The sequence below is a fragment of the Apis florea genome, unplaced genomic scaffold (assembly GCF_048593485.1).
Source record: "Apis florea isolate Af1SG1 unplaced genomic scaffold, ASM4859348v1 contig_2350_pilon, whole genome shotgun sequence".
In the NCBI taxonomy this organism is placed as follows: domain Eukaryota; kingdom Metazoa; phylum Arthropoda; class Insecta; order Hymenoptera; family Apidae; genus Apis; species Apis florea.
In genome coordinates this window covers 5,102,565-5,115,694 of record NW_028256565.1, presented here as the reverse complement: position 1 = coordinate 5,115,694, position 13,130 = coordinate 5,102,565, and the positions used below count along the sequence as shown (strand labels likewise).

General features: G+C 22.7%; 5 protein-coding genes across 9 annotated transcripts in view; 3 read left to right on the top strand and 2 right to left on the bottom strand.

Moving 5' to 3' along the window:
- The first annotated feature begins 420 nt into the window (after positions 1–420).
- LOC100866540 (protein FAM50 homolog) lies at positions 421–2,978 on the top strand. 2 transcript variants are annotated; one of them, XM_031918373.2, is made up of 5 exons: positions 421–671; positions 1,065–1,776; positions 1,868–2,022; positions 2,096–2,208; positions 2,286–2,978. In XM_031918373.2, the coding sequence occupies exons 2-5, from the start codon at positions 1,128–1,130 to the stop codon at positions 2,404–2,406; spliced, it is 1,038 nt and encodes a 345-aa protein (XP_031774233.2). In that variant the 5' UTR covers positions 421–671; positions 1,065–1,127; the 3' UTR covers positions 2,407–2,978. The 2 variants fall into 2 exon arrangements, with proteins under 2 accessions (XP_031774233.2, XP_086760892.1); XM_086904766.1 differs by having other exon boundaries at positions 454–671; positions 1,112–1,776.
- Positions 2,798–5,935, bottom strand: LOC147658136 (uncharacterized). The gene is made up of 8 exons (XM_086904765.1): positions 5,902–5,935; positions 4,844–4,943; positions 4,319–4,748; positions 3,827–3,975; positions 3,599–3,749; positions 3,320–3,417; positions 3,099–3,239; positions 2,798–3,029 (listed from the first exon to the last, which is right to left on the bottom strand). The coding sequence occupies exons 2-8, from the start codon at positions 4,937–4,939 to the stop codon at positions 2,841–2,843; spliced, it is 1,254 nt and encodes a 417-aa protein (XP_086760891.1). The 5' UTR covers positions 4,940–4,943; positions 5,902–5,935; the 3' UTR covers positions 2,798–2,840.
- Positions 5,936–6,185: 250 nt separating this feature from the next.
- Positions 6,186–13,130, bottom strand: part of LOC100866315 (CDAN1-interacting nuclease 1) — a 131,049-nt gene continuing 124,104 nt past the window's right edge. The window contains exons 1-6 of one of the 2 annotated variants that reach the window (XM_003696715.4): positions 7,444–7,922; positions 7,267–7,371; positions 7,072–7,202; positions 6,911–6,990; positions 6,761–6,810; positions 6,186–6,659 (exon numbers count right to left, since the gene is read on the bottom strand). In XM_003696715.4, the coding sequence (XP_003696763.2) occupies positions 6,275–6,659; positions 6,761–6,810; positions 6,911–6,990; positions 7,072–7,202; positions 7,267–7,371; positions 7,444–7,541 (849 nt within the window). In that variant the 5' untranslated portion in view covers positions 7,542–7,922 and the 3' untranslated portion in view covers positions 6,186–6,274. Of the gene's footprint in view, positions 6,660–6,760; positions 6,811–6,910; positions 6,991–7,071; positions 7,203–7,266; positions 7,372–7,443; positions 7,923–13,130 lie in introns of those variants that run through there. The other variant, XM_086904768.1, reaches the window with a different exon arrangement.
- LOC100864530 (uncharacterized) lies at positions 7,886–11,759 on the top strand. 3 transcript variants are annotated; one of them, XM_086904762.1, is made up of 3 exons: positions 7,886–8,284; positions 8,356–10,111; positions 11,206–11,759. In XM_086904762.1, exons 1-3 carry the CDS (start codon positions 8,200–8,202, stop codon positions 11,276–11,278), a joined length of 1,914 nt encoding a protein of 637 aa, XP_086760888.1. In that variant the 5' UTR covers positions 7,886–8,199; the 3' UTR covers positions 11,279–11,759. The 3 variants fall into 3 exon arrangements, with proteins under 3 accessions (XP_086760888.1, XP_012345897.1, XP_012345895.1); XM_012490443.3 differs by lacking the exon at positions 11,206–11,759 and having other exon boundaries at positions 8,356–9,776; positions 9,938–10,170; XM_012490441.3 differs by lacking the exon at positions 11,206–11,759 and having other exon boundaries at positions 8,356–10,170.
- Positions 11,334–13,130, top strand: part of amon (prohormone processing protease amontillado) — a 32,196-nt gene continuing 30,399 nt past the window's right edge. The window contains exon 1 of the mRNA XM_003696713.4: positions 11,334–11,759. Within this exon, the coding sequence (XP_003696761.1) occupies positions 11,334–11,759 (426 nt within the window). The remainder of the gene's footprint in view (positions 11,760–13,130) is intronic.

Genomic DNA, 13,130 nt, shown 5'->3' with positions numbered 1-13,130 from the left:
AAAATCAGATAATATAAGATAAAAATATGAGAATAAATGCTCCAAAATGCTAGAAATAAAATTAATATAAATAAGATCAATCAAAAGACAAGAATATAAATAAAGTAAGAATTGACCATCATTATTATTTCTTAAATATCAAAGGCAAAGTGTAAGTAAAGATCAGTGTCATTTTTTAAATACTTTCAAAAAATAATTTTTACAGATGGCGCTGATGACAATTTTTACTCTATCTTTATCCTTTTTATTTTAATATATATTTTTTTTTGTTTTATTTACGACATTTTAGAAATGACGCTGATTTCAATATTTTGTAGTAGCATTATACAATCAAAAAATTCCCTATTTTAAAACAAACAATTAAGTTAATAATTCCCTAGTTTAGTGTATATAGTTACAACTTCTTAGGAATAATGCAATAGTTAGATTGGTACTAAAATTAAGACAAAGAATATAAAAGGAGAACAAAAGGAAATCTTCATACTGAGTTACATACATTGTGTACATGTGCATCATGTATGTTTTACTACAAAGAAGAAAATACTGTTTTTAAAAGTTAAAAAAATTTAATCTAGAAACTGTTGAATAATTTAATTTTTCAATTTTGACGATTTCATTACTTATATACTTTTTACTTGTATACTTGTATACATTTTATATAAAGATTGGAGGTATGCAAATTATTAAATTTCAACTATTTTATTAAATAAGTATGACAAAAATTAGAGGTTATGTTATGTTTTGTTTATGATTCAAATTAAAATATATGATACTTCTTACTGAGTCTATTTTCCTTAATGTTAAAATTTTTCTTACTATATAAAATATTTATCATTTGCAAATAATAGTAATAATTGTTAAAAATTTAATAAATTATATATATTTTTTATTTTATTAAATAATTTTATTAAATAATATTAAATAATTTTAGTTTTTCATATATCCGTTTTTTTTCACAAAAATTATTCATTTTATATTAATTTTTATTATTTTTAACGAATTATAAACATATTACATGTTACCTGCATATATCTCTAATTTAAATATTATCTTTTTTATTACAGTTTTTTATTTCATCAATTTAAGAATTTTTAAAATATATTCTTTTAAGATATATTATTAAAAAAATGGCACATTATAAAGGAGCAGCTAGTGAAGCTGGGAGAGCAATGCAATTAATGAAAAAAAGAGAAATCGCACAACAAGAGATAGAATTAAGGAAAAAGAAAATTGAAGATGACTTAAAAATTCATAATATAGAAAACAAATTTGCAACACATTATAACGCTGTTGAACAACAATTAAAAACATCTACTATTGGTTTAGTTACCTTAAATGAAATGAAAGCAAAACAAGAGAACATAGTAAAAGAACGCGAAAGAAAATTGGCACAAAAAGAGCGTGAAAAGGAACAAGAAAAAGAAAGAGCACTTGCTGCAAAACAAGCTGAAAAAAATAAACAAAAAAAGCAGATACAAGCTTTATCATTTAATTTAGATGAAGATGAAACAGAATTTTTAGAAGAAGAAACAGAAAAATCTGATATATTAAAAGATAATGATATTGGACCAATAATAAAAAAAATAAAAAAAAATCCAGATGTAGATACAAGTTTCTTACCTGATAGAGAAAGAGAAGAGGAAGAAAACAGATTAAGAGAAGAATTAAGACAAGAATGGGCTAGAAAACAAAATGCATTAAAAGAGGAAGAGATTGAAATTACTTTCAGTTATTGGGATGGTTCTGGCCATAGAAGAAGTGTTATTATGAAAAAAGGTAAAGGTTTAATTATTATTATAATTATGATATTTTTTTCATTTATTATAAGAATAATATGCTAATTGTTATTAGTTTGCACTGATTTTAGGTAATTCTATTTATCAGCTTCTTCAGAGATGCCTAGAAGTTTTAAGAAGAGAATTTAGCGAACTTAAAACGATTATGGCTGATCAGTTAATGTATGTTAAAGAAGATCTTATTTTGCCACATCATTATACATTTTATGATTTCATTGTAACAAAGGTAAATTTAGCATATAAATTTTATTTTATAAATTTACATGATGTTATTAACACATTACTTATGCTAACTTCAGGCAAGAGGAAAAAGTGGACCACTTTTTACTTTCGATGTTCATGATGACATTCGTGTTATGCATGATGCCTCTGTTGAAACAGAAGAATCTCATGCTGGAAAAGTATTGCTCAGGTATTTTATATTTTTCATTAATCAATCAAATTATATATGATTTTTATATATAAATTATTAATTATATTTCATTTCAGATCTTGGTATGAAAGAAATAAACATATATTTCCTGCTAGTAGGTGGGAACCTTTTGATCCAACAAAAAGTTATGATAAATATACAGTATCAGATAAAAATAGAAAAAAAGATAAAATTTAATGAAAAATAGATTGTATAGGAAATAATTGTACAGAACCTATCAATATATATTGTGTTCAGTAAAGAAAATTTAAATTTTAGAATAAATTTCAATTTTGTTAAATACTATATATTCAAAAAATATTAATATTATAATCAATTATAATATTATAATCAATTGAAATTTATAATTTTCAATTACTTAATTATAAGTAAAGATTGATACAATTTAAATTTCGAACTGAACATTATATTATATATCTTATATATTTAAAGTAATGTATAGAAATTTCATAAAAATACTTTATAAAAAAATATTTCATATTTATAGCGAATAATATTTTATTTAATAATTTGATAAAATAACTTTATAACGATATAATAATAACTTTATAATAATATAAAGTTAATATTAATAGAAAAAGAAAAATTATTTCACTTTATTTAATTCATTTTCAATTATATTTTACAATTGACAATGGATCCAAGATTTGAGTTTCCTTTATATCTTGATTTATCAAATTATTATCAATATCTTGTAAATTTTTTGTTGATGTAGTATTATGTATTGAAATTACATTATTTATATTAAATATATTGTCATTTTTTTTTAAAGATTCTTCTTGTTTATCAGATAAGTTTTGCTGAAAAATTTATTATTTATTAAAATAATGTTAATTAAAAAACTTTAATGAATTTTATTATTAACTTACTTTTTTATTTGTTTTTAATAACATTTCTGTTGTTTCTATATCTTTGCATGTATTTATGATATATGGATTAACATAGAAATTATCCATTGTATTATTTATATTTTCAATATAACAAGTTGAATTAACGAATTTCCATTCATCCTTTAGATAAGAAATAAAGTTTGAAAAAAATTAATCATAATTAATAATTTTATAAAATTCAACTTATTTTTATAACTTACTTCATTATCGAGATTTAAAAGACTTGTTTTATCTTCATTTTCACATAATTGCTGTTCAGAATTATTTATCTCGAATGATTTGTTAGTGTTTGGAAAATCTATTTTTGTAATTTTTTAGAATTCAATTTTTATTAGATTCTTAATTATATAAATAAATATAATAAATATATGTATATAATATATGCTATCTAAAATATTCAGCAATGATGCTTTTGTTTATATGAAAATATATTAAAAATTATTATTGAATTCTTTTATACATTATTTTTATTATTATACCTGTATTTAGTGTAGTATATTTTGGACATAAGTAAAAAAATTGTCGTGTATTTTCTGCTAGTTTGCCAGTTTCACATGGATTTGATGCTAAAATTTTTTCTAATCTTTTTCGGTTCTCACATTGATAAGTTAAAGTTTCTTCAATTGCTTCCTATATCACAATTAAAATGATTTTATTTATAAGAGTAAAAATAATTATTTTCTTATCTTATAATACGAAAACTTTACTTTTATTTTATCGTTCATTATATGTATAAGATTATCAAGATTTTCCACTTCTAAAATTTCTTTTTGTATATTCTTATCTTTTGTATCATTTAAAATATTAATGTCATGTTTCCATTCACTTTTAAGTAACTCCTCATTACATCGAAACTCTAATTAATTAATTAATTAATAATTTGATTTATCTATTAAAATCTACATAAAAAAATATTTACATTGCCTATTATTAAATAAAAATAATAAAAATGCTACGATATCCAACAAAAGAAATTTTATATTGAATATTTAAAGAATTATCTCAGATTAAATAGTTTATGTAATTATATAAATATGCATAGTATAAATAAAATGATCATATAAAATAAATATATTCTTTTTATAAAAATGCAATAATGATACAATTTAATTATAAAAATTATCTCAATATATTTGCATTTGCTTGTTCTTTTATTTGATATCGTCACTCAAGTTATTAAATAAGTTAAATAAAAGTACCTTTTTTCGCTTTCCACGAAATTTTCATTTTTTTTATTTGATCTTCTACAATTGAAAAATCACAAAAATCCTTTGTAATTGAATTCAGAGATGATTCCGATGCAGAGAGATCGGTTTTTAGAGATTCTATTGACGATGACCGAGTCAAATTTATAAATGATATTTTATCATATTTTTCAATAGTTTTCAATACAAACTGATCTTCATTATTGTTATTTTCAAAAGTATGTATAGAATTTTCTGATTTTGCTTTATTTTCAATTGAAATAAATGAATGACTTTGTTGTTCAATATTAGATTTAACCGAAGACAATGATTGATTATCAAATTTATGCGATTGCGATTGCATTTTGAATTCTTCTTCATCGCTGTTATCTTCCGTGTGCAATTCTTTTCCTGATATCCATACTTCTTCTTCTTCTTCTTCTTCCTTTGGAAATATTGAAATTCGATTTATTCAATCAATGATCGCTTATTTTCTAAACTAATTATTAAATAGAAATTTCATAGAATTTGTTACTTCACCTTCTTTTTGATTTTAATAACAAGTTGAGATTTTATCGCAGTTTTCATAGACTGTTGCAATTTTGGATTGTTCGTTGTTTTGTATGTATTGGCCATCTTACTATTAAATATATCAGGATATTATAAAAATATAATTTCTTAACTTGACATATTAGAAAATGACGAATATATTTAATATTATAATATTACTATTATATAATAAATCGTAGTATAATAAAAGTAGTATAATAATTGTTTTTTTTTCAAGATTAATGTTATTTTCTATCTTTTTGAAAAAATGAAAAATTAATAGAAAATTGAATGTGATTATTCCCTAAATTTTTTCAAATTGTAAGTTTAACTTAATTCAATGCACGCATGTGACGTGTCCTTGAACTGAAAAAATCTGGGACAAGACTGAAACGGGTTAAAGTAACATATCACAATAAGTGAAAATAATTTGTGATTACTTGAAGTTATTATGATTTGAAATTTATTGAAAGTATTTTGTTTCGATAATTTATCAACGTAATCATATTTTAAGGATGTATGTAATTTCAATTTTGTTAATATTTATTTATTTAATTATTTTTGTAATGTTTGATTAAAAATAAAACTATCTTTGTTTATCAAATAAATTTTATCAATTATGAATGTAAAAATCGTTAAAAAAAAATGCATTATCAAATTTAATGTAAATTTATATGAATTATTTTTCAAATATATATTTGTTAGAATATATTTGATAAATTCTTATTTTAAAATGAATTAACAAAATTTTAGAATGTTATTCCTGTTTCACATTATTTGAAATCAAATATAATGAGAAATGGAATTCACATAATTTTTTATATAACAACTCTTAATGACAAATATTATTAAATATATAAATTTAACTATATTCTTTAGATTTAAAATGTTTGTTGTTATCATAATATTATTAAATTCTATTTATTATATTAATTATTTTAAATACTATTACTGTTTATTATCAATTCATGAATACAAAATGTTTTGATTGATTCATTTTTTTAAGTTTATTATTTTATATAATATTTTAATATTTTATAAATAAGTACTTAAATGCTCTATGAGACACTGCATACTGAATTTGAAATCATAACACTAGCGATGTCTATAACCAGATAGAACTTGATATATAAATAAATATATAAATATATACATACATATACATTATTTACTTGTGTAATGTGTTATATATTTAATTGGGAAATTTTTAGTATTTTTCATAGTTATAGATTAGTTAAAAAAAGGAAGAGGGGGAAAATATGACATATATATATATTTGTTGTGAAAATTTTTAAAATAATTTTAAAAGATTTCAAATAATAAAAATAAATCATTTTTATCATTTTAGAATTAATGATAATAATTTTTATTATATATGTAACACTAATATTGTTATGAAATAAAACATTATATCTTTTATGATTATAAAGTAGTAGATTTAATGCAAGTGGGATCCATATATGTAATTTCTTCTGGAAAATGATCCATAATAATAAATCTTTTTTCATTGGGTTCACTTAAATTATCCAAGAATCCAAACCAATAAATAACAAGTCCTGGCCCAAATCTATTCCAGTAACTCAGAAATTGTTCTTTAATATACTTCTGATGTATTTCTGTATTTCCAAATCTTGCCTTAGATTCTATCCAGTTAATTACAAAGCCATTTACTGCAATTGGTACTTCAAGTTTAAAATCTGGAGTTTTGTCATATCCTCTTGATCTCAAGTGTTCCTCATTACGAAATGCAAGATTTCGTTCTGTCAAGTAATTTTGTAATTTTAATTCATATTCCTGACCTACAGAACTATAGATTTTATATATAAAAACAACGAATAAAATAAGTATGATTATTTTATATAAATGTATAACAAATGTGATTATTTTAATATATAACACAATACATACGTTCCAACAGCATCTGATATAGGTCCATACAAATTATCATATAATATGCACTGTAAAACATTATTTAACTGTTATATAGAATTATTTTACTTCTTAAAATATAAAAAAAAATAAGATAAAAAAAGATAATATTAATAAATTTTAAATTACCAAATAGACTTCATATGCAAGATCTTTGTCCTGTATAAGAGTAGTATCCTTAAATAATTTGCTAACTTCATTCCTAGAGACTAAAAATATATTTTTTTTTTATGATTGTTCAAAAAGAATTATAAGAATTATAAATATTTTTATAATAGTATTTAAATTACCATTAAATTCATCTTTTCCACAATGTTTTTCAAGAACATTTCTAGCTAACAATGCAGGAGGTGCACCAATATCTTTTGCCATTTTCAATAAAATTCCAACAGGTTCTCCATTTTGTACAGCTTCTATATAACTATTATTTAAATTATTTAATTATATAGTTATATCTTATATTAATATACTGATATGATACTTACGTATCATAATAATTTTTATTATTACCAAATAATTTGCTATGATTGACTTTCATCTTATGTTGTACTTCTAAAGATAATATACTATACAATGTATATACTGGAATGCTAAATAAAATAAAAACAAATATTTTATCATAGCAAATCTAAAGTGAATTGTTTTTAATAAAACAATCTTACTCATTATATTTTTCTTTTAAAACATCTCTACAATCTTTTGATAAGCCTCGAAATTTTCGAATTGTTGTTACTATATCATTATATAATTCAACTTTCATTTTCGATTATTATATTTTAAATTCAAAATAAATTTCTTTAAATTCAATTTAACTTTTATTCATTATTACTATATAATATTTATATTTATGTCGATATATATACATATACTTTCAGATCATTCATTTGAAGTTTGCCTTTCATTCAATTTTTGAGGGAAATTTAAATTATTTGAATCAATATTAATTTAATTTTTTAATTATTTTTTTTTCTTTTTTGAAATAAATTATAAAAATACTTATAATTAAACTTTACATTTATTTTTAAAAACATAAATTATGATTTAATATTTCTACAATTTATTTTAGAATAATAACTAAATTGGAAACGAATACATTAAAAAGTTGCTAGTAGCTACTTTCACTTTATATAAGAAGAGTTGTAGGTTAGTAAGTTTAAAGAATTGCAAAGTTTAGAAGTTATTTTATTTCGGATTTTTAAATCTAAAATTTATAGAATATCGAATTATTGAATTATTTTGTTAAAAAAAAAAATAGAATTTATATAATAGTAAAATTTAAAAAGAAAAAACTAAACGCACTGAAAACATCTAAATATTTCTATTAATATAATTTATTCAAAATTAATGTGAAATCATATGTAAAGTATACCAGTTTATTTATATTCAATTTTTAATTATTAATTTTTTATTTTAATTTTATGAAAATTATGAATAAAAATAAAAAATCAACAAAGAAATGTAATGTACAAGAAGGAAATAGTACAACAAACAATATACAAGAAGGTAATTAATATAATTTCTTTAAATATAACAATTGATTAATAATTTTTAATAATATAAATTTTGTGTTGTAGTTTCAGTTAAAAAAAATATGAAAGATGATTTGGGAAATGATTCTCCTCAACATTCCTATGAATCACATGTGTCTGGTCATAGTACACCAATTCGAAAAAAGGAATATGTTATTGATATAGAAGATTCTCCTGAATTAAATTATCGTTGTAGTCCAATTTCAATGCCTTGTACTCAAGATGGAGGCAATGAAATTGCTTGGGATTGGCAAACTCCTGTTAATAAAAATTCTTATGATAAATCTAAATCATCAAATAAACTTATTGAAACTCCAAAAAGAACCAAACAATTGCAAAAGAAGCGAAATTCTAATTCTCCTTTATTGCAAAAGCCACTTAAAAGGAAACAAGTGAAAATGGAAAATATAGAAAATATTGGAAAACTAACAGCTGAATTAAAAGCCTTAAATGAAAAGATGCAAAGCATACAAAAAAATTATGATAATGATATTATTGAGAAAGAGAATGATACAAAATGTGAAGTTAGTAGTAAGTTGATGATAGAATTGGATAGTGATAATAGTGATGAAATAATAATTATTAATAATGATAAATCAAAAATGAATTCTATTACTATTAATAGTAATAATAAAAACGTTACTAATTATGAAGATTTATTTGATGATTCAATTGATGATTCAATGGTAAAATGTAGTCAAGAAATTGAAGAAAAATTGAATTTGTGTAAAAGTAAAAGAAATGATATAATGGAATTATCTATAGTAAGTGAGATAAAAGAATTATCTTCTACATCTGAAAAGTCTTATTATTTAACTACATCTAATACTTCTACTGAATATTCTAAAAGTTCTAATATTTCTAAAAATTCTTCAACTAATACAAGTGGTTATTTAAAAACATATTCGAATAAGTCGAATAGAACAAATTCTAACTCAAATATTTCAATGCCAAATTCAAAATTTAACAACAACAATAATATAAATATATCACATGAAAATCAAACATTAAAAAAAAAACATATATCAGATTTTCCAGATGATTCTTTTGATGATTGTTTGGCAACCTGTATAGAAGATGATAAATTAGAATCTAAATTGTCAGAATATGATTTTAGCCCTTCAAATTCAAGCCATAACACAAGTCTTTCCAAAAAAATACCCAAACTTGTTATTTCTAATGCAATAACTAATAAAAAAATACCAAATAATTTTCTTTCAACACCAGGTGTAAAAGAAAATATCAATAATAAAAATAAGCTTATTACAGATGATTTAGTAGAAGAAGTTGAAACTATAACAGATATAGAAACATTACAAAATTCTTTTCCTAGTAAAAATTCCTTAGAAAACAGGAAATTCTTTAGAACAAAGAGTTTATCAGATCAATGTTTTTATCAATGTAAATATGCTAATACAAATAATAAAACAACAAATGTATTAAAATCAAATGCAGTTACTCAATCAGTAAGTACTAAATTTTCCATTGTAAAAAATCAGAATTCGTGTAAAAATAATAATTTTTTACAAATTAATGGCATGGAAAATACACATAGATTTAAAAAATTAGACAAGAAAGAAACTGATAATCATATTGTTAAATACAATTCTACTAATAATTTACTTAGCATGAAAGAAATAAAAGAATCTCAATCTATACGATGTACACCAGAAGAAATAGAAAGAAAACGATTGGAAGCAAAGATGAAACTTGAAGCAAAACGTAAATTACAGCAAAAAAATATAAAATCAAGTGATAATTCATTAGAAAGAAGATCTCCAGGGAAGAAATATGTAAAAAGGTGATAGACTGTATTATTTAAATATATAAATCATTTAAATATAAAATCATCTTTTACAATACTATGTTTTATTTAGAATTATCATATCTATTCTTTATATTTCTGTGATTCTAATTGTATAAAAATATATAATTATTTGATAAAAAAATTACCTTTTTTTTTTGATATAATTTAAAAATCTAATTTTACCTAAATTTTGTATTTATTATTGTATTTATTGTTAGTAGTTTAAAAAAAATATTCTTAAAACAATTAGTATTATTTTTCAATCATATAATTGATGAATTATAATTAGAATATTAAAATATTATATTTATTTTCATATTTATTTGTTTATAATACGTATTATAATATGTATTAATTTTATATTTAGAAAGTAAATTTCAGAATAAATATTAGACAAATTTGTTTAAATTTGTTTATTTTTTGTATAAATATACGTTAAATCCACATATTACAATATTATTTAATTTAATCAATTATATACTAAAAATGAATATATTTTGCAATCTACATTTTAAAAAGTACATAATATTTAAATTTTAGATAGTCTACATTTTATAAATTTTTTTATATGAAAATTATTATTAGTTATCATATATATTTAAATAAATTATTACTTCCAAGAAATAAAAATATCGAAAAAATCTTCTATCATATGAATTAAATAAGTATTATTATTTGAAATAGAATAAAAATACTTAGAAAACAACAGCATTAACACAACTATTAAAAAAGCACTAAAGTAACTAATTTATAATAATAAATAACAGTAAATGAAAATCTTTTGTTAAATAAATTTATATAGTAATATATATAAATATAAATATTCTATAAAATATTTAGAAAAATTTTTTATGTTTCCAAATCCGCGCATGTTTAGTAAACGAGCGCCATTACTCGACATGTTCAATCGATACATCACGTGACGTCAGTTTCGAGCTCATAATGGTATTTTTATTTTACGAACGTTAAAAAATATATGAACAGTAACAAATTTTTTTTTAAAAATACGTACAATTTGTATGCATTAAAAATTTGAAAATATTTAAACATGATATTTGGATTTATTCTTAATGATCATATCATTGCAGCATGTCATTGACCATCCCCACCATAAATGCTAACGAATCGAGACAGATATCTACCTCGCAAATCTTTTTCTGATTGGTTGAACGATTCGATCGAGAAACGACACTGAGCCAGTCGACCAGCGACAAGCATGGGGAGAGCACGTGTCATTTATATTGTTGCGCACAACTCGGCAAGCTCATACGTCGACTCGCACGATTATACCACCACCCCTACCGACTTTTTCACCACTAGTGAAATGAACGTAGTCGGTAACGCCACTAGCGTTGTAACAACCACCAAGAAAAAGACATCAGTTTCTTCTTCTATAGAGGTGGTTGATAATTCGAAAATTGTAGTACCATCGCGTACACCGAGTATAGTGCCCGCGAATGCTAAATACATCAGCGTACGCCGTCGGCCTGTTACGATGCTACTCGCGGTGATCGCGCTCCTTTGTGCCGGTAGCAGTGCCGAGGTGTTCACTAACACGTTCCTCGTGAAGATGAGGCAGCCCGCGGAAAGACACGTCGCAGATCGCGTGGCTGCTAGAAATGGATTCGTTAATCTTGGACCGGTAAATTTATCTTTTATTAATAAAAATTAATTTTTTCTTTTTGATGAAATAGATTATTGTAATATAATGTTATGAGATGAAAGAATTTCATTAACTTTTAAGATAATCTACATTATATTGATATATGAACATAAAATATACGAACTATTTCTTTTTAAAGTATTTATTAATTATACGCGAATATTATTTGATGCGATTAAAATAAAGAGAACGATAGAAAATAAAATTATATCCGTAAGATTTTAAACTGCATTGTAATATTAATATATATAATTCTTGATACTAACACGTATCATTAAATTTAGCAATATTATCATACGACATGCTAAAGAAATTGCTTATCTGAGATGAAATAGAGTGTGGCTTAGGGTGCGGATGGGGTGAATACGCTAGGATCAGAATGAAATTTTTCTTGAACGATCGATACGAACTTTGCTGAGAAAAGATACTTTGAATAAAACGCAATTATTTATATATTATTTTTCGGATTTGGATAAAAAATTCAAGATACAATAATGAACATAAAATTCTTCGAACTAAGATATCTATTTAAAATTAACAAATACATAGAATTTATACCTCTTACAATTTTAAATATAACGAATGAAAATATAATTTCGATTTTTTTTTTATATATATGTATATATATTTTTAAACAATATTCTTCGTTTAAATCTCCAACACATCGCGCGTATGGATCGATAAATCTTCGAATACGTATTGTTTGCGCAATTCGTTGGAAAATCTGGTGTTGGTCATATATTTTTTCGATTCGCTTATTGATTTATATCAAGGACCAACTTGTTATCGCTTCGTCTCACGATCGACCGATATTCATCGCAGGTATGCAGGATTTAGCGGAGGCATTGATTTCGTTGCCGTTGTCACGAATACCCGCATTATCGCGAAAAAACACGTTCGAAACAATTGATCGACGTCATAAATGTAGGATACGTATTAACGATAAGATAAACTTAACCATCTCGTAATACGAGGATAGAGATTTATCTAGAATCGCGCCATTCATTTCTTTTTTTATGGTATTTTTGGAAATGTTATTGGCATAATTTATATATTATGTAAGGGACACGCGTTGCCATAGATTAGTTTATTTTTATTATATTTACTGAAATATCGGTTATTTCATTTCACGCGTCTCGATTTCTAATTTTCTTTAATCGAAATGAAAATATCAATCACTGATCAGACGGTGCAACAGTGAAAGCGACGCGGTATGATCAGACGCCTACGAGTCAAATATTGCGTAGGCATTGTCTAATATACTCGACTTTTCCTCTATTTTCCTATCGATATATTGTGAAAAATGTCCTTTTACAAGGAAACTGATAAATATTTTCAAACTTAATTTAT

Excerpts from the sequence above, each read along its gene's own strand:
- LOC100866540 (XM_031918373.2), top strand. The coding sequence starts at position 1,128 with ATGGCACATTATAAAGGAGCAGCTAGTGAAGCTGGGAGAGCAATGCAA. Across the intron at positions 2,023-2,095 it reads ATGATTTCATTGTAACAAAG|GCAAGAGGAAAAAGTGGACC; the intron begins GTAAATTTAGCA and ends TGCTAACTTCAG. Across the intron at positions 2,209-2,285 it reads GCTGGAAAAGTATTGCTCAG|ATCTTGGTATGAAAGAAATA; the intron begins GTATTTTATATT and ends ATTTCATTTCAG.
- LOC147658136 (XM_086904765.1), bottom strand. The coding sequence starts at position 4,939 with ATGGCCAATACATACAAAACAACGAACAATCCAAAATTGCAACAGTCT. Across the intron at positions 3,750-3,826 it reads TAATGAACGATAAAATAAAA|GAAGCAATTGAAGAAACTTT; the intron begins GTAAAGTTTTCG and ends ATTGTGATATAG. Across the intron at positions 3,030-3,098 it reads TATTAAAAACAAATAAAAAA|CAAAACTTATCTGATAAACA; the intron begins GTAAGTTAATAA and ends TAAATTTTTCAG.
- LOC100864530 (XM_086904762.1), top strand. The coding sequence starts at position 8,200 with ATGAAAATTATGAATAAAAATAAAAAATCAACAAAGAAATGTAATGTA. Across the intron at positions 8,285-8,355 it reads AACAAACAATATACAAGAAG|TTTCAGTTAAAAAAAATATG; the intron begins GTAATTAATATA and ends TTTGTGTTGTAG. Across the intron at positions 10,112-11,205 it reads GGGAAGAAATATGTAAAAAG|CATGTCATTGACCATCCCCA; the intron begins GTGATAGACTGT and ends ATATCATTGCAG.